This window comes from Schistocerca serialis, chromosome 1 (genome assembly GCF_023864345.2).
Source record: "Schistocerca serialis cubense isolate TAMUIC-IGC-003099 chromosome 1, iqSchSeri2.2, whole genome shotgun sequence".
Classification (NCBI taxonomy): Eukaryota; Metazoa; Arthropoda; class Insecta; order Orthoptera; family Acrididae; genus Schistocerca; species Schistocerca serialis.
In genome coordinates, this window is record NC_064638.1 from 34,603,539 (window position 1) to 34,623,239 (window position 19,701).

At 44.2% G+C, this 19,701-nt stretch overlaps 1 protein-coding gene and 1 pseudogene across 1 annotated transcript in view; one reads left to right on the forward strand and one right to left on the reverse strand.

Moving 5' to 3' along the window:
• LOC126437111 (cytochrome P450 315a1, mitochondrial) overlaps positions 1–19,701 on the reverse strand; it is a 157,259-nt gene that overhangs the window by 43,051 nt on the left and 94,507 nt on the right. Inside the window, exon 2 of the mRNA XM_050090696.1 lies at positions 18,471–18,652. Within this exon, the coding sequence (XP_049946653.1) occupies positions 18,471–18,652 (182 nt within the window). The remainder of the gene's footprint in view (positions 1–18,470; positions 18,653–19,701) is intronic.
• Positions 15,361–15,478, forward strand: LOC126426984 (5S ribosomal RNA; annotated as a pseudogene).

A 19,701-nucleotide genomic window follows, 5' to 3' on the forward strand; every position in this document is an offset into this window, starting at 1 on the left:
AGAAGGAAACATAGTAGGTGAATGTGGATTGGGGGCAAGAAATGAAAGAGGAAGCCGTCTGGTAGAATTTTGCACAGAACATAACTTAATCATAGCTAAAACTTGGTTCAATAATCATAAAAGAAGGTCGTATACATCGACGAATCCTGGAGATACTAGAAGGTATCAGATAGATTATATAATGGTAAGACAGAAATTTAGGAACCAGGTTTTAAATTGTAAGACATTTCAAGGGGCAGATGTGCACTCAGACCACAATCTATTGGTTATGAACTGTAGATTAAAACTGAAGAAACTGCAAAAAGGTGGCATTTTAAGGAGATGGGACCTGGATGAACTGACTAAACCAGAGGTTGTACAGAGTTTCAGGGAGAGCATAAGGGAACAATTGACAGAAATGGGGGAAAGAAATACAGTAGAAGAAGAATGAGTAGCTATGAGGTAGGAAGTAGTGAAGACAGCAGAGGATCAAGTAGGTAAAAAGACGAGGGCTAGTAGAAGTACTTCGGTAACAGAAGAAATATTGAATTTAATTGATGAAAGGAGAAAATATAAAAATGCAGTAAATGAAGTAGGCAAAAAGCAATACAAACGCCTCAAAAATGAGACAGGAAGTGCAAAATGGCTAAGCACGGATGGCTAGAGGACAAAAGTAAGGATGTAGAGGCTTATCTCACTAGGGGTAAGATAGATACTGCCTACTGGAAAATTAAAGAGACCTTTGGAGAAAAGAGAACCACTTGTATGAACATGAAGAGCTCAGATCGAAACCCAGGTCTAAGCAAATAAGGGAAAGCAGAAAGGTGGAAGTAGTATATAGAGGATCTATACAAGGGCGATGTACTTGAGGACAATATTATGGAAATGGAAGACGATGTAGATGAAGATGAAATGGGTGATACGATACTGCGTGAAGATTTTGACAGAGCACTGATAGACCTGAGTCGAAACAAGGCCCCGGGAGCAGACAACATTCCATTAGAACTACTGACGGCCTTGGGACAGCCGGGCCTGACAAAACTCTACCATCTGGTGAGCAAGATGTATCAGACCGGCGAAATACCCTTAGACTTCAAGAAGAATTATGAATTCCAATCCCAAAGAAAGCAGGTGTTGACATATGTGAAAATTACCGAACTATCAGTTTAATAAGTCGCGGTTGCAAAATACTAACGCGAATTCTTTACACACGAATGCAAAAATTGGTAGAAGCCGACCTCGGGGAAGATCAGCTTGGATTCCGTAGAAATATTGGAACACGTAAGGCAATAGTGACCTTACGACTTATTTTAAAAGAAAGATTAACGAAAGGCAAACCTACGTTTCTAGAATTTGTAGACTTAGAGAAAGCTTTTGACAATGTTGACTGGAATACTCTCTTTCAAATTCTGAAGTTATCAGGGGTAAAATACAGCGAGCGAAATGCTATTTACAATTTCTACAGAAACCAGATGGATGTTATACTATTCGAGGGGCACGAACGGGAAGCAGTGGTTGGGAAGGGAGTGAGACAGGGTTGCAGCCTCTCCCCGATGTTACTCAATCTGTATATTAAGCAAGCAGTAAAGGAAGCAAAAGAAAAATTCGGAGTAGGTATTAAAATCCATGGACAAGAAATAAAAACCTTGAGGTTCGCTGATGGCATTGTAATTCTGTCAGAGACAGCAAAGGACTTGGAAGAGCAGTTGAACGGAATGGACAGTGTCTTGAGAGGAGGATATAAGATGAACATCAACAAAAGCAAAACGAGGATAATGGAATGTAGTCGAATGAAATCGGGTGATGCTGAGCGTATTATATTAGGAAATGAGCCACTTAAAGTAGTAAAGGAGTTTTGCTATTTGGAGAGCAAAATAACTGATGATTGTCGAAGTAGAGAGGATAAAAAATGTAACCTGGAAAGCGTTTCTGAAGAAGAAAAATTTGTTAACATCGAGTATAGATTTAAGTGTCAGGAAGTCGTTTCTGAAAGTATTTGTATGGAGTGTAGCCATGTATGGAAGTGAAACATGGACGATAAACAGTTTGGACAAGAAGAGAATAGAAGCTTTCGAAATGTGGTGCTACAGGAGAATGCTGAAGATTAGATGGGTAGATCACATAACTAATGAGGAGGTATTGAACGGAAATGGGGAGAAGAGGAGTTTGTGGCACAACTTGACTAGAAGAAGGGATCGGTTGGTAGGACATGTTCTGAGGTATGAAGGGATCACCCATTTATCGTTGGAGGGCAGTGTGGAGGGTAAAAATCGTAAGGGGGAGACCGAGAGTTGAATACACTAAGCAGATTTAGAAGGATGTAGGTTGCATTAGGTACTGGGAGATGAAGAAGCTTGCACAGGATAGAGTAGCATGGAGAGCTGTATCAAAGCAGTGTCAGGACTGAAGACCACAACAACAGCACATTAAATTCAGCTCCTCCAACAAATGTTACGATCTTCCGTAGGCTTTATTGGCCAATACGTTAGTAACTCATATTTAATTATAGCAAGTGCTACTAAAATCATGATCAATCTTTAATGTGACATTGACTTCAATATCACGCGAGTTATATTACAAAAATAACTTATAACAAACATTCTTCAACCTCCAATATGTCGTTTCTCGTCATTTTACTACGACAAATCCTATAAATAACGACCCATTTTCGAGAAATCGTCAGTGTTGTGGTGCTTAGAAGCAGCGTATACTCATAAGGCGTAAGTTATGATGCAAAACCCACCAAACAACTGAAAACGATATGTACAATATGGCGTCTCGGAAGTTCTGCTTGTGTCGTAAGGGAATTCTCGACTCTCATTGGCTCAACGTCTCTTAGCACGTTCCCAAAATATTGCATAACTCATTTTGTGTTTCACGCGGGGTGACTGCTTCTTAACGTGAAGCTATAGGAATTGACGTCACCAAACTCTAACAGCTCTACATGAACCTCAGCTAAGGGGCAATAGTAGTCTCTCAGTATTCTGCTCGCTGTACGATATTCAGGACGAAAGAGACAAGCATGTGGGGTAACAGCAATTGGGCAATGGGAATGATGCTTAATGACGTGTGTGCAGTCTAGATTGCACTGCTGTCTTGGAAAGAGGAAATAAATGATTTGAGTCCCCTCTGGGAAAGTGACTATTTGTCAGTGTGTTTTCATTCCATAGACACGGTATGTGTGCGTGTTCGAGGTCATGTGTAAGCCTGATAAATAGATAGCTAGACAGAGAGAGGGAAGGGAGAGTGCGGGGGGAAGGAGGAAGAATGTAAATGTAACGAACACATTCAAGATAGCTGAGACCCTAACACCGAGCTTTCCATAGACGATGTTCGGCTGTTACAGGTACAAAAGTAGTGAACGAATAAGGGCAATGAAAGTAGCAGCTAATTGTAACAAACATAGGTTCGGAAACAAAAGGTTTCTGCGTACGGCGTATTACGACTGAGTGCACGAACACTTTACAGCGTAGTCCCTGAGGATACACACTGTAGATATACACATGAGTAAAAACATATTACAAATGCTGCACATGGCCACCGTTCAGGAGAAGGCAGGCTTTAGCAGGCTTCGTCATCGATGCCTGTAGAAGTTCAAAAACTTCTCCTTTTTCAAGTCATGTTCATTCCATTTTGTGTAGCAAAAACTGGTCGACTATTTCGATCATGTTCCTTATGGTGAAAAGATGCGTATGTGGCACATACATGTCTATACACCGGCACATTCTCTTGTGGCTCCTATGTAACAGGAATCTTGGACAACAAGTGTATCTGTCATGGCTCGCCAGCACCGTGGCCTCCCATGCTTCCCGAATCTAAGCCGCTGGATTTTTTTTTTTTTTGGTGGGCATTTCTAACAGCATTGGTTATTCTAACTTCGTTCATAGTGTTGAACTCGCAGAACGCATTATGGATCGTTGTCAGTGCATTCGGAACACACTCTGGTATATTTTGAACATGTACGGGCGTCGCTGGGGAGGCGTGCTAAAGCTTGGCTACCCTTCACATGAATGATGGCTATGGAGAACACCTGTAATACTTTTGTCCTCAAGCGCATATCTGCAGTTCGGATTCTGGGGACTCTGCTGCAAGGTGTTCTTGTATTTAGCCGTAACAATTCGTATCTGGGAAATTACTGGTTTTAACAGCTACGTTTATTAGGATTATTTGCTTGATCGATCGTTCTCTGGTCATTCCTTTCGGTTATGCTTGCTGTTGTCCTACAGTCTGTAAAGGTCGCAGACAGTTTTTTTTTTTTTTTTTTTAAAGGATAAGACGGAAGTTTCTCATGCTCTCGAACGTTCACTACTGGAGACGTGGGCGATGGATACACTCGAGGTTCTTTGACAAAAAACTTAGACTAGGCTCGTTCCTAGGAAGGAGCATGGGCTGCCAGCAATCAGTAACACGGAACACTCCATGCAGCTGCCACGTTGAACCGATGTGTCGAAATCATGCTGCATGGATCAGTAACATCTAACACATACGGCCCAATTCACAGAATGCAATAAACACTATGACATGTACGGACCAAATTGTCTTTTCCCAACAACGCAATGTCTAGTTCCTGCACTGTACAGATAAAGCTACAAGCTGATCTCAACCCGAAAAGCGATATGAACCTTGTAGTGATTATCTAGGTATTGTCCATTGCCGTACTCCGATCTTCTTACTGACGTTTGTAGACAGTTATAGGGGACCTATAGTTTAACATGGGTGCCGATGTACGTTGTAACGACATTTTTCACATATTAGTAATTATTGTTGAAAGTGAAAGGACCGATACATTAAAGTACCGAATGAGGCGTAAAACAAAAAACTATGGACTATTATTGTGCTCCTTATCCGCATAGCCACATACTAGCCAGATTATTACTTTAACGAAATCTCGATTGGGAATTCGGATTGATGAGGGGGGCGTGCTAGGATGGTTGGTCGGTGCAAGTGTGCAAAACTACTGTGCCAGGGTGGCGTAGTGGATAGTTCATCTGCCTAATGAGCACGTGGCCCGGGTTCGAATCCTGGCCTTGGTACAAATCGCTTCAGTCTGCATACATTCATGTACACATTCATTAACGAACTCTGCTAGACAAATAGTTTTCGTTGAAATTTGTCATGCTTCAGTTGGAGTGGATCATGTTCTGAGGCATATGCAACCAGAAGGGTAAGCCTTGATGAGGACGATGTTTGGTTTCTGGGGAGCTCAACTGCGTGGTTATAAACACCCGGACAAAGTCCCAATCTTTACACAGTCCAATTTCGCCACGTTCAGGAATGATAAGGACAACACAAACATCCAGTCCCCGGGCAGAGAAAATCCCCAACCTACCCGGGAATCGAACACGGGGCCCCGTGATCCAGAGACAGTAACTTTAACCACAAGACCACGAGCTGCGGACGGTAAGCCTTGATCCTGACCGCAGTTACAGTGGATGGTTGCTCACTCCACCGACTCTCGCCTCGATTGTGAAACTTTCTATTTGCTCAAAGCAGCACAAATCGCAAGCCGTGTCATCACATTGGTACCAACGGAGATACAGTTCAGTTGCTACACGCACAGCCGCTGTGAGGGACGCAGACAGCTGCTTCTTACGACTTTTAGTCTGCCTTTTTTCAACTAACTTTCCGTTTTGTACATGATCTGTTCATTTAAACATAAATATCCTTCTTTTGCACTACATTTTAATTGCTTCGGTAGGCATCTTCTCACATTCTTGTGTGGACCCTGTTTCATTTCTCTGCTCGGATGTACTGCCTCAGAATTTTCTTTCTAATCTGAACGGTAAAAGCTGGAGAGGGATACAGTTTTTCTTTTCTTTTAAGGAGTCTTTTTCGTCAGTACGAATCTTGGTTTGATGATTTTCTTGCTTGAATCATTTTCGGAATCTCTCTTCTCCTACAGCAGAATTGTTTCACTTCTTCTGCTATCGTCTGTTTCAATTTTGAAACTTCGCAGGACCCTAATTTCTTTTCCCTTGCGTTTCATTTTCGTATTATTTGTCTTTAACACAATGTTTCCAAATTAGCGACGAGAAAGTCTACGTCGCGTGAAATCTTTGTTATTAATACATATTTACTTTTCGCCTTTTTCCAGTTATGATATATCCTTTATTCATTTTTATTACGTATACAGGTGTGACACTTTCGTAATCGTAACACATTGATGTAATGCCTTCTTGATGTTCCACTGTTACAATTTTCACTTACTTTCTAAAAGTATTGTAGATTTTTGCACTGCCATTGCACGTTATTCTAACTTTTTTCAAGATGTTGAATTCTTACTTTATTGTCTCCAATGATAATGGACAGTTGCCTATTTGAAATTACTAAGAGAGATACGAAAAGAAACAAATGCATTCTTTTTCTGATGATTGCAATCATCTTGTACCACTTCAACCATAAGAATTTTCAACACATTCATACACTGTAGGTTTTCACTGCCGCTGTTTACTTCGACTGCGTGAGAAGTCTTCGGAGATAAAACGGCTAATGCAAGCCGCTGCCATTTTATCTCCGAAGATGTCTCACGCACTCGGAAACTCAAGTCAGAGAACAATTTCATACATCGGTTCCAGAGTTTTAAATGAATGTTAACATGTCATGAATGTTAAGATGTAATGAATGTTAAGATGTCATAAAAAAATTCTTGTTAGCTGCCATCAAAATTATCATCATAAAGTTTCTTAAATGTGATACAGATTAACCCGTTGAGAAGTTTTATGAAAGGAAGCTTCATTTGCTGAATGAGAAACACTCTCTCAGCGATATGAGTGCAGTGGAAAGCACGTGGAAAGCCTGCATGTCCTTCAAACGAAAATAGCTCTTCTAAATTTGCCAGCAAAGTATTCCCGGAACAAACTGCACTCAGCGTGTGTCTCCGTCATACGCGTAAACAAACATGCGGGAACCGGCACGCAGCAAGATTATGGACTATTCAGGTGTGCAGTACGACGACGCTGTGGGCCCCTGTTCAGTAAGGAGAGCTGCCGTGACTTGGAGCTGTCAGTTATGCTGCCTTGTCTCACCCTAATGCGATTAACCGCGCTTGCGAGTGTTAACGTCTGGGTGGTCCGGTTCCTCATTTCACTGTATTCTCGATACTAGAGTGTCTCTAGTATATTCTAGTGAGTAATTCCTCACAACACCTCCCTGTCCACACTTCGTTAATTAGCTTCTACACCTAGATCCGCGTACCACAGTAAAATGCACAGGTGAGGGTAACTTTCATTGCATAGCGGGGATGTTTGACTGCTTCTGTGCCTACATGGAGTTTATTTGTAAATGCGCCTCTTGAACGCACAAAATTCACAATTCACTATTATCAGCCTCGGCTACTGCCATCTTCAGATCAATTACAAATAACAAACACGGCGTAACAAACCAAATTCATTTAGCTGAAGCAAAATCTGTATATAAGTAAAATAAAAGATATTTATATGATTAACACCCACGCATAGCAGGCATACATACGGTTGGTTGGTTGGTTTGTCTGGGGGAGGAGACCAATGTGCCTGAAGCGATTTAGGGAAATCACGGGAAACCTGAATCAGGATGGCCGCACGCTGGTTTGAACCGTCACCCTCCCGAATGCAAAAAAACTGGAGAATAAACAAATGATTGCATATTGCTAGTGACGGGGTCAAATATCTCACGAAATAAGCATCAAACGAAAAAACTACAGCCCGCATCTCGTGGTCGTGCGGTAGCGTTCTCGCTTCCCACGCCCGGGTTCCAGGGTTCGATTCCCGGCGGGGTCAGGGATTTTCTCTGCCTCGTGATGGCTGGGTGTTGTGTGCTGTCCTTAGGTTAGTTAGGTTTAAGTAGTTCTAAGTTCTAGGGGACTGATGACCATAGATGTTAAGTCCCATAGTGCTCAGAGCCATTTGAAAAAACTACAAAGAAGGAAACCCGTCCAGCTGGAAGGGGGGAAACCACATGGCGGTACGGTTGGCCCGCTAAATGGCGCTGTCATAGGTCAAACGGTGTAGGTACCCCCATGTTTTATCACATATTCGTGTAGTACGTAAAGAAATATGAATGTTTTAGTTGGACCACTTTTTTCGCTTTGTGATAGATGGCGCTGTAATAGTCACAAACGTATAAATACGTGGTATCATGTAACATTCCACCAGTGCGGACGGTATTTGCTTTGTGATACATTACCCGTGTTAAAATGGACCGTTTACCAATTGCTGAAAAGGTCGATATCGTGTTGATGTGTGGCTATTGTGATCAAAATGCCCAACGGGCGAGTGCTATGTATGCTGCTCGGTATTCTGGACGACATCATCCAAGTGTCCGGACCATTCTCCGGATAGTTACGTTATTTAAGGAAACAGGAAGTGTTCAGCTACATGTAAAACGTCAACCACGACACGCAACAAATTATGCTGCCCAAGTAGGTGTTTTAGCTGCTGTCGCGGCTTACCCGCACATCAGAAGCAGACAAATTGGGCGAGAATCGGGAATCTCGAAAACGTCGGTGCTGAGAATGCTACATCAACATCGATTGCACCCGTACCATATTTCTATGCACCAGGAATTGCATGGTGATGACTTTGAACGTCATGTACAGTTCTGCCACTGGGCACAAGAGAAATTACGGGACGGTGACACATTTTTTGCACGCGTTCTATTTAGCGACGAAGCTTCATTCACCAACAGCGGTAACGTAAACGGGCATAATATGTACTATTGGGCAACGGAAAATTCACGACGGCTGCGACGTGTGGAACATCAGCGACCTCGGCGGGTTAATGTATGGTGTGGCATTATGGGAGGAAGGATAATTGGCCCCAATTTTATCGATGGCAATCTAAATGGTACTATGTATGCTGATTTCCTAAGTAATGTTCCACCGATGTTACTACAAGATGTTTCACTGCATGACAGAATGGCGATGTACTTCCAACATGATGGATGTCCGGCACATAGCTCGCGTGCGGTTGAAGCGGTATTGAATAGCATATTTCATGACAGGTGGATTGGTCGTCGAAGCACCGTACACTGGCCCGCACGTTCACCGGATCTGACGTCCCCGGATTTCTTTCTGTGGGGAAAATTGAAGGATATTTGCTATCGTGATCGACCGACAACACCTGTCAACAAAATCGTTCAAATGGCTCTGAGCACTATGGGACTTAACTTCTGAGGTCATCAGTCCCCTAGAACTTAGAACTACTTAAACCTAACTAAGGACATCACACACATCCATGTCCGAGGCAGGATTCGAACCTGCGCCGTAGCGGTGGCACGGTTCCAGGCTGTAGCACCTAGAACCGCTCGGCTACACCGGCCGGCGATGGAAATTCCCGTAATACGAACACGTGCTACTGAAGCCACGAAACCTTGCACTATGGAGCAATGGAAGGAAGTAATTCGGCCTGACGAGTCTTGTTTCACACTATTTCCAGGTTCCTGTCGAGTTTACGCCATCCCACGACTGCTTGCTGCGATGAGAACAATATGGCGCGGTTCGGTAATCATTTTGCCAGTCTTATCGTGGAATCCCAAGGACGCCACGGTTGCTCTCAATGTTCGCATTGCTGCCAATGACTACGTCTCCAGTTTGACTGACAGTACAATTTTTGTTCCCCAGTGGGGATGCTGCGTTCCAAGACGATAGAGCCCCTGTTCATACAGTTGCTATCGTCTCAGAGCGGTTTTGTCAGCACGAGTATGAATTGTCCCATCCCCCTGGCCACAACAGCCATCAGACTTTAATATTACTGTGAATTTGTGATCTACATCGAAGAGAAGGTTGCATGATGGCTAACCACATGAATCATCGTTAACTCAACTTCCCACTGTTCTGTAGGAAGAATGGTATAAGAACCCCTTGAAAACCACATAGAATCTGTGTTCATCTATTCCGAGGCGGTTCAAGTCTGTTTCGAATGCCTAAGGTTTTCCTGCACTGTAAAAAGCATGGTAATGCATTGTGCTTTCATATTTTTGTACACCCCCTATATATCAGCATATGCAATCATTTGTTTATTCTCCAGTTTTATTGCACAACATATACCTTACGTTGTTCATGTATGTCTTGTTGTGTAACTATGGAATTGTATTCTCCTTTTCAGATTTGAAAAAGTTTTATAGGTTGTAATTATAATACGATATGAAAATGCTAGCTGAGGTAATGTGATGTCCCGCATAACGATAAATATTATATGTGTAAATGTTCTCTAGGTTGAGAAGATTTTGCTGTTAAAACAAGAGAATGCGAGTTCCTGTGTCGGGAAGAGGAACTGCGAGTGTATGCAGACGCGCTATATGGAAATTTTAATTAGACTATGAGATATTTTCCGAACGATTTTGAAATTTGGGGTATGAATTGCTTCAGACGTGGACCCCCCAGACATCTTTTGATTTTGCATGGCTAAGTGAAGACAACCTGGAGGCTGCATAATAGCAATTTTGTACGCCCCATTATTATGTAAGTGGAGGTTTCTGTTGTATTAAACCTGAAGGTTATTAAAAGATTACGCTCGTTGATTTGAAGTATGCGCGCGTTGGAAATTTTAATAATTGTGAACTCTTTTGATTAGATGCTGAAGTATCTCTGTGTTGAACTATGATGTTTTTCGGCAAAGAGAAGTTTAAACGGACAGAAACTTGCCGATTTTATGGGTCATTCGCGTATTTCACGTAATGTGTGTGTGTGTGTGTGTGTGTGTGTGTGTGTGTGTGTGTGTGTGTGTGTGTGTGTAGACGAACTAAAAGAAATGTGCACGCTCTGTTAAGACAAATTGGGAACGGGCGTGTATTGTTAGTTGTAGTAACAGTGTTTTAACTGACATCAATCTCTTTAGCAGGCATATCGCGAACTGTCGAATGGTTGACTCTCAGCGAAAAACTGCAATACTCAAAATTCAAATGGCTCTGTGCACTATGGGACTTAAAATCTGAGATCATCAGTGCCCTACACTTAGAACTACTTGAATGTAACTAACCTAAGGACATCACACACATCCATGCCCGAGGCAGGAAACCAACCTGCGACCGGAGCAGCAGCGCGGTTCCGGACTGAAGCGCCTAGAACCGCTGGGCAAACTGCAATACTCTGAATTTTAATTTGATGTTTGATGATTGTAAACTTCGGAGGTACATCATTTGCAACAGCGTTCATTTTGTGTTGGTGTAGTGGTGGTTGCAGATTTTCAGCATCAGCGACGCTACGCCATCCGAAGATGTCTTCTCTAACGCCTCTCGTTACTCGGACGGAACTCGCCGCTCACCGAAAAGACAGCGCAGCTACCGACAACCTTATATGTCTGTGTTTATTTCTGAGCATGAATTTTAGAGCCATAAAAAACAGAATCAGAATTAATGCTAGTAACAGAGTAAAACTTCACTTTCGAGAAGGAAATTATTTGTAAGGAATTATTAAATAAATGGAAAATTGCGAGTAGAACTTGGCTCTCCGAGTAGAACTTCACCTATGTATACAGATATTTCATTTATAGGTTTTGATGACTGAGTTTGCGAGTATCGACATAAATTGACTACAATGACTTAAAAGCTTCAATTTTCTAGACCGCCAATGAGCCGTAGACCTTAGTATTTGGTGTAAATTTCAACTTGATAGCCTTAACCATTCCTGAGATAAAGCATTCGTAATAGACGGAAAAGAAGTATTTTTACATGATATAATCACAAATCAAGAATTTTTCGTTTTTTTTCATTTACTTTCAGTGTGAAACCTCCTCCTTCGCAAATTTCATGATTCTAGGTCAACGGGAAGTACCCTACAGGTTTTGGTGAGTGAGTTTTGTACTAACAAAACATGTGACATAATCGGCCGTGTCTTTTGACTACATTGACGTGGAATCTTAATTTCTTTTACACCACCAATGAAAGATAGATCTTTCTGTTTTACATAAATTTCAACTTGATACCTCTACCCGTGCATGAGAAAAGGGTGTGTTAACAGACGGACACACAGATGGTCAACGAAATATTCTTTCAAGGGTTCCGTTTTTACCGAGTGAAGTACGAAACCTTACAGACAAAGACAAAATCACAACTGATCCACTCCAGAATGTTACGTAACACAAACAATCAACTTTCACAGCGACTAAAGTATTTGAGTGACAATTTGGCAACAGGATGCGATAAGCCATTCTGAATAAATAGCATTGTAATATCATTTATTATTTCGTGTAGATAAGTAAAGCAGAACAGAAAACAGTTAATGCTTTTCAAGTAGTTCTGAAGTGCTAGATTTTGAATGTCTAACGAAATGACGTCCCATAGTAGCCTGTTATTACGAGTGATTTACACAAGATAGCGTCACAGCTACTTTCAGTGTGGTGGACTCTGTACGGTTTAGTTAGTTGCTGGCGTAGCACAATTTACTCAAATACATGCAGTACCACCTCGACGATTGTTACGTCTACACACCCATCTGAGAAGTTTATTCATCTGAGCTCAAAACAGATCACACTACTAATCTTAGTTTATGAATTATTTTAAAACTGTGATATACTACCTCAATTTATTATTGTTTAGTATGGCTGCGTGCAAGTTACATTTATCTCTGACATAGAGGAAGTGACTCTAGCATTTCGGAAAAAAATCTGTTTACTGGGGTCAATGGCGTAACCGACTAGTCGTTAATGTATCATACGGTTCATTTCATCCAAAAGCCGACTAGTTGGATTTAAGTGTCAGGAAGTCGTTTCTGAAAGTACTTGTATAGAAGTGAAAGGAGGACGATAAATAGTTTGGACAAGAAGAGAATAGAAGCTTTCGAAATGTGGTGCTACAGAAGAATGCTGAAGATTAGATGGGTAGATCACATAACTAATGAGGAGGTATTGAATAGAATTGGGGAGAAGAGGTGTTTGTGGCACAACTTGACTAGAAGAAGGGATCGCTTGGTACGACATGTTCTGAGCCATCAAGGGATTACCAATTTAGTATTGGAGGGCAGCGTGTAGGGTAAAAATCGTAGAGGAAGGCCAAGAGATGAATACACTAAACAGATTCAAAAGGATGTAGGTTGCAGTAGGTACTGGGAGATGAAGAAGCTTGCACAGGATAGAGTAGCATGGAGAGCTGCATCAAACCAGTCTCAGGACTGAAGACCACAACAACAACCGACTAGTTGGAGAAAAAATTTCTTCAATTGTCACATCCAACTAGTGTAGTAGTTATTTTGGGCATCCAGAGATGGGATAACATAACACAGGTCAGTTTTTTTTTTCTTAGCCATCATTGTTGTGGCTGGCACTTGCAGTCGACGTCCTCAGTTGTTTCCTGGATGTGTTCCAATCTCTGTCTTCCTCTACAGTTTTCACCATTCTTCTAGTGCCACTGAGCTTATTCCTTGATGTCTTAACCGATGTTCTATCATCCTGTTCCTTCTTCCTGTCACAGTTTTTCATATATTCCTTTCTCCGCCAATCCTGCGGAGAACCTCCTCATTTCCTACCTTATCAGTCGACCGTTATCAACATTTTTTTCTAATGAAAGAGACAGGTTACGAAACACTCGTACTTGGAGCCCCTTCGCTACGTGACACTATAAAGACGCCACCTAGCCATGTCTCTGACACCATCACTCATGCTTTTGTTCAGAGAACCTCATCCTAGTTGCTTTTGTTTGAGCTGGACTCTATTACTTGCTGCATTATTTGTAGTGGATCTTGGTGCACTTGAAGGAGAACAAGTTAATTGAATCTTCTGTTTACTGTGTTAACTTGTTCGCTCAACATTTGTGCTCCCGTTCAGCTTCCCTATGACGACAGTTGCCACGTCACTCTTTAGTCCACCTCTGCTTACCATTGTGCACGAAGCTGTACACAACAAGAGTCATCCTACCAAATGGTATTCTTCCTCTGTGCCATAGTCCCGGTCTTACAGCTTGGAAATCACGTTTACCTGTTAAAGTAATTTACATAACTGACGATTGGTTTTTATCCGGACACGCACAAAAACATACGATTTTCATATTAGGTGCATTGTGCTGTCATCTACTGCCAGGCACTCCATATCAGCGACCTCAGTAGTCGTTAGACATCGTGAGAGACCGAAATGAGACGCTCCGCGGAACTCACGGACTTCGAACGTGGTCAAGTGATTGGGTGTTACTTGTGTCATACCTCTGTACGGGAGATTTCCACACTCCTAAACATCCGTAGGTCCACTGTTTCCGATGTGATAGTGAAGTGGAAACGTGAAGGGATACGTACAGCACAAAAGCGTACAGGCCGACCTCGTCTGCTCACTGACAGAGACCGCCGACAGTTGAAGAAGGTCGTAATCTGTAATAGGCAGACATCTATCCAGGTCATCACACAGGAATTCCAAACTGCATCAAGATCCACTGTAAGTACCATGACAGTTAGGCAGGAGGTGAGAAAACTTGGATTTCATGGTCGAGCGGCTGCTCATAAGCCACACATCACGCTGGTAAATACCAAACGACGCCTCACTTGGTGTAAGGAGCGTAAAATTGGGCGATTGAACAGTGGAAAAACGTTGTGTGGAGTGACAAATCACGGTACACAATGGGGCGATCCGACGGCAGGGTGTGGGTATGGCGAACGCCCAGTGAACGTCATCTGCCAGTGTGTGTAGCGCCAACAGTAAAATTCGGAGGCGATGGTGTTACGGTGTGGTCGTGTTTTTCATGCAGGGGGCTTGCACCCCTTGTTGTTTTGTGTGGCACTATCACAGTACAGGCCTACATTGGTGTTTTAAGCACCTTTTTCCTTCCCACTGTTGAAGAGCATTTTGACGATGGCGATTGCATCTTTGGACACGATCGAGCACCTGTTCATAATTGACGGCCTGTGGCTGAGTGGTTACATGACAATAACATCTCTGCAATGGACTGGCGTGCACAGAGTCCTGCCCTGAATCCTATAGAACACCTTTGGGATGGTTTGGAATGCCGACTTCGTTCCAGGCCTCACCAACCGACACCGATGCCTCTTCTCTGTGCAGCACTCCTTGAAGAATGGGCTGCCATTGTCCAAGAAACCTTCCAACACCTGACTGAACGTATGCGTGCGAGAGTAGAAGCTGTCATCAAGGCTAAGTGGGGGCTAAAGCCATACTGAATTCCAGTATTACCGATGGAGGGCGCCTCGAACTTGTGAGTCATTTTCAGCCAGGTTTCCGGATACTTCTGATGACATAATGTACCTAGTAGCGGAGTTCCGTCATGTTGTTTAGGCACTGACAGGTTTCGATAGTGAGACATTTGCAGCTTTTGTCTGCATATTTTCTTCACACTCCTCTTCAATGACCGTTCCTCATGATCACTATGAACGCCCCCACCTGCGCTGTAAGTTGGTGGAATTTGATTTTCCACTTTCCCTGTATCTGGTATTGTGATTTCCCTAACTCGCTTCAGGCGAAAGTCGGGAGGGCCAACGGCCTTGCCGCAGTGCTAACACCGGTTCCCGTCAGATCACCGAAGTTAAGCGCTGTCGGGCTGGGCTAGCACTTGGATGGGTGACCATCCAGTCTGTCGAGCGCTGTTGGCAAGCGGGATGCACTCAGCTCTTGTGAGGCAAACTGAGGAGCTACTCGATTGAGAAGTAGCGGCTCCCGTCTCGGAAACTGACATACGGCCGGGAGAGCGGTGTGCTGACCACATGCCCCTCCATATCCGCATCCAGTGACCCTATGAGCTGAGGATGACACAGCGGCCGGTCGGTAGCGTTGGGCCTTCGTGGTCTATTCGGGAGAAGTTAAGCTTTTTAGTTTTTAAAAGTCGGGGGGGGGGGGGGTGAGGGTTCCTTTGAAATGGTACGGTCGACTTCGTTTCCCATCCTTCACAAATCCGAGGGGACCGATCACCTCACTGTTTGGCTCTGTCCCCCAAATCGACCGATAGACCAATGCATCTGGTATCAATCTCGATACCGTGTGTGTTGAATAACTGTGGTAGCCTTGTATACCGAAGCACCCACCACACGAGTATCAACAGTTCGCCCACGTCCGACTTCACTAAGCTCTGATACAATGCACTCGGCACTACACAAAACACTGCTCTGACCAAGCCTGACATTTGCAATGTATTGAGGACGTCGTGCAGGTGCTGTTCGCGGTCAGCTGTAACAGACCAACCCGCTGGCTCGGCTAGCATCCGAATTTATGTTGAAGCATGAATTTCTGGCGGTGTTTCGTTACTTTTTGTCCACTCCATGTATAGGGAATGTATTCCTGGGATTATGGCCTCTATTGTTCAAACACCGTGCTGAAGCTCTGAAGGAGAACAGATGTGCTCATGCATGTCTTCGTTTGTTAAGCTCAAGAGCAGTACGGAGGTGCTCACTCTCTTCAGTTGCAGATGATGTGAAACAGGCGCTATGCATTACAAAGATATTTTTAGTTGAAATTGTGGTATGGCGTATCGATACCACCTCAAAGTACATCGTGGTTGGTAACGGAATGGCAAGTTTCCGTCTGACGCCGAAAGCGATGGATCCGGCGGACCCAATGGAGCACTCCCGCTGAGACACGCCTCTGGCAGCTCTGGACTGCGAGCGCCGTCTGGTGCCACCATACGGGACGGCTGGTGACAGCCGCTCAGCTCGCCTGTACTTGGAGCGACTTCGCTACGGGACGCTACTCACACGCCACCAAGTCGCGGCACTCACATCATCGTTTGTGCGTAAGTATAGAAAGATTCTTCTCTGTTGACGCTGAAAGCCGGGCTCTATTTCTTATTGCATTATTGGTAAGAAGTCTTTGTGCACGTGCAAAAATGCAAGTTAAATAAACCGTTTGTTTACTGTGTTAACTTGTACGCTAATCATTTCTGCCCCTGTGCAGCATTCCTACGACGACACCGCTCTGTAGCCCACCTCTACTTACCGTTGTAGACGAAATTGTACACACGACAGAGACTCCGACAGTGTACATTGCGACGAAGATGAAACGATGTTCTAATCTCGTACACTACTGGCCATTAAAATTGCTACACCACGAAGATGACGTGCTACAGACGCGAAATTTAACCGACAGGAAGAAGATGCTGTGATATGCAAATGATTAGCTTTCCAGAGCGACACCTACAACGTGCTGACATGATTGAAGTTTCCAACCGATTTCTCATACACAAACAGCAGTTGACCGGCGTTGCCTAGTGAAACGTTGTTGTGATGCCTCGTGTAAGGAGGAGAAATGCGTACCATCACGTTTCTGACTTTGATAAAGGTCGGTTTGTAGCCTATCGCGATTGCGGTTTATACTATCGCGACATTGCTGCTCGCGTTGGTCGCGATCCAATGACTGTTAGGAGAGTATGGAATGGGTGGGTTCAGGAGGGTAATACGGAACGCCGTGCTGGATCCCAACGGCCTCGTTTAACTAGCAGTCGAGATGACAGGTATCTTATCCGCATGGCTGGAACGGATCGTGCAGCCACGTCTCGATCCCTGAGTCAACAGATGGGGACGTTTGCAAGACAACAACCATCTGCACGAACAGTTCGACGACGTTTGCAGCAGCATGGACTATCAGCTCGGAGACCACGGCTGCGGTTACCCTTGACGCTGCATCACAGGCAGGAGCGCCTGCGATGGTGTACTCAACGACGAACATGGATGCAGGAATAGCAAAACATTTTTTGGGATGAATCCAGGTTCTGTTCACAGCATCGTGATGGTCGCATCCGCGTTTGGAGACATCGCGGTGAACGCAAATTGGAGGCGTGTATTCTTCATCGCCGTATTGGCGTATCACCCGGCGTGATGGTATGGGGTGTCATTGCTTACACGTCTTGGTCACCTCTTGTTCGCATGGCGGCACTTTGAACAGTGGCCGCTACATTTCAGATGTGTTACGACCCGTGGCTCTACCCTTCATTCGATCCCAGCGACACCCTACATTTCAGCAGGATAATGCACGAGCGGATGTTGCAGGTACTATACGGGCCTTTCTGGATACAGAAAATGTTCAACTGCTCCGCTGGCCAGCACATCCTTTCTCACATCTCTCACCAATTGAAAACGTCTGGTCAATGGTGGCCGAGCAGCTGGCTCGTCACAATACGCCAGTCACTACTCTTGATGAACTGTGGTATCGTGTTGAAGCTGCATGGGCACCTGTACCTGTACACGCCATCCAAGCTCTGTTTGACTCAATGCCCAGGCGTATCAAGGCCGTTATTACGGCCAAAGGTGGTTGTTCTGGGTACTGATTTGTCAGGATCTGTGCACCCAAATTGCGTGAAAATGTAATCACATGTCAGTTCTAGTTTAATATATTTGTCCAATGAATACCCGTTTATCGTCTGCATTTCTTCTTGGTGTAGCAATTTTAATGGCCAGTAGTGTAGATTCGTCGAAATGGCTACGACGGCAAAAACAGACGTGTACTTGCTCATGTGGGAGGTTTACCGACACGCGGTCTTCGCTCGGACCATCCGCGACTGGAGAGTCGGAAATGCGGGCAGTAGCCCACCGGCTGTGTGGACACGCAGAGCACGCAGAGGCGTGTACGCGGCGCCGGCGCCGGCGCGGCACTCACCGTCGGTGGCCCAGAGGTACATGTGGCCCTCGAGGTCGGGCACCACCTGGCCGGCCGCCAGCTCCGAGGCGAAGTTCTGGGCGACGGCGCGGCACGGCGCCACCAGCAGCTCGGGGACGCTGCCGGCTCGCAGCAGCTGGCCGCTCAGCACCCGCCGGAAGCGCAGCCACTCCTCGCCGTCCCTGCGGGCCACACAAGAGCACCACTGTCACCCGGCACTCACTGCGGGTCAGGCAGAAACGCCGAAACACCGTGCTAGGATTGTAAATGCCGTCGTTAGTAGGGCTGGGCAAACTCGTTCATCCTTGGGAACTAGTTCACTGCTGATCGTTCTTTTTTGGGAACCGTTCATTTTTACTCGTTCACCGTTCATTTGTGATTGGTATATGGTTCTTATGAAAAACTGCAAACTAGTAGTGTAGGTGACTGGAGGATGGAGGGCACCAAGAGGGGGCACTTGCCTCCCCCCTGGAGTATACAGTTTTTATTCATTACTGATTTCTTACGCACTTTTAGAAGTAATTTCTGTAATTCTGCAGAACCTCTCGTTTAGCCAACTGTAGCCTTATGTGCGGATCGCAGGGAAATAATATGGGGTGGCGCACGGAAAATCGACCGCGAGTACAGACTGCTCGCCAATTACGGACGATGTGTTGCCCGTTACGAGCAGATACAACAAACAGACAAACACGTAATAACTAGGCAGTGAAGAAATAACAAGCTAATGCAAGCAAAATTTGCGAAACAATCGATGACGATGTGTAGAGAGCTGGAGAGGAGAACATGAAAATCTCAAGCGACGCAGATGGGCTATAGCTCATGCAGTCTTGCAAACCTTTTGGTGGCTGTTTCCCAACTTAATAGACCACAAGTGTCTTGTATAAAATTCTTCGTTTCGACTTTCACTACATAGCTATGCTACGTTGTAAACAATAATCGTTTACACCCTATATATACTTCACATTGTCTCTGAGTTCGTAGGCGAAGTAGAGACTTTATGAAAGCATAAAATAAAATGTAATTTTCTCATACTTGCGTCACATCCTCCGTAAAAATTAGATTTTTATGTTGCATTATTAAAGCTAATGCAGCAATAATAATAATTAAGTTCCCAGTAACAAAGTTTTTGGTTTCAAAGCTCCTTCTGAACAAATGTTTTTGAGATAAGTAAATACGATTTTATGGCAATCTATGTCTTTTCAAATGGAGAGGCACCGCTTCTCCTACTGAG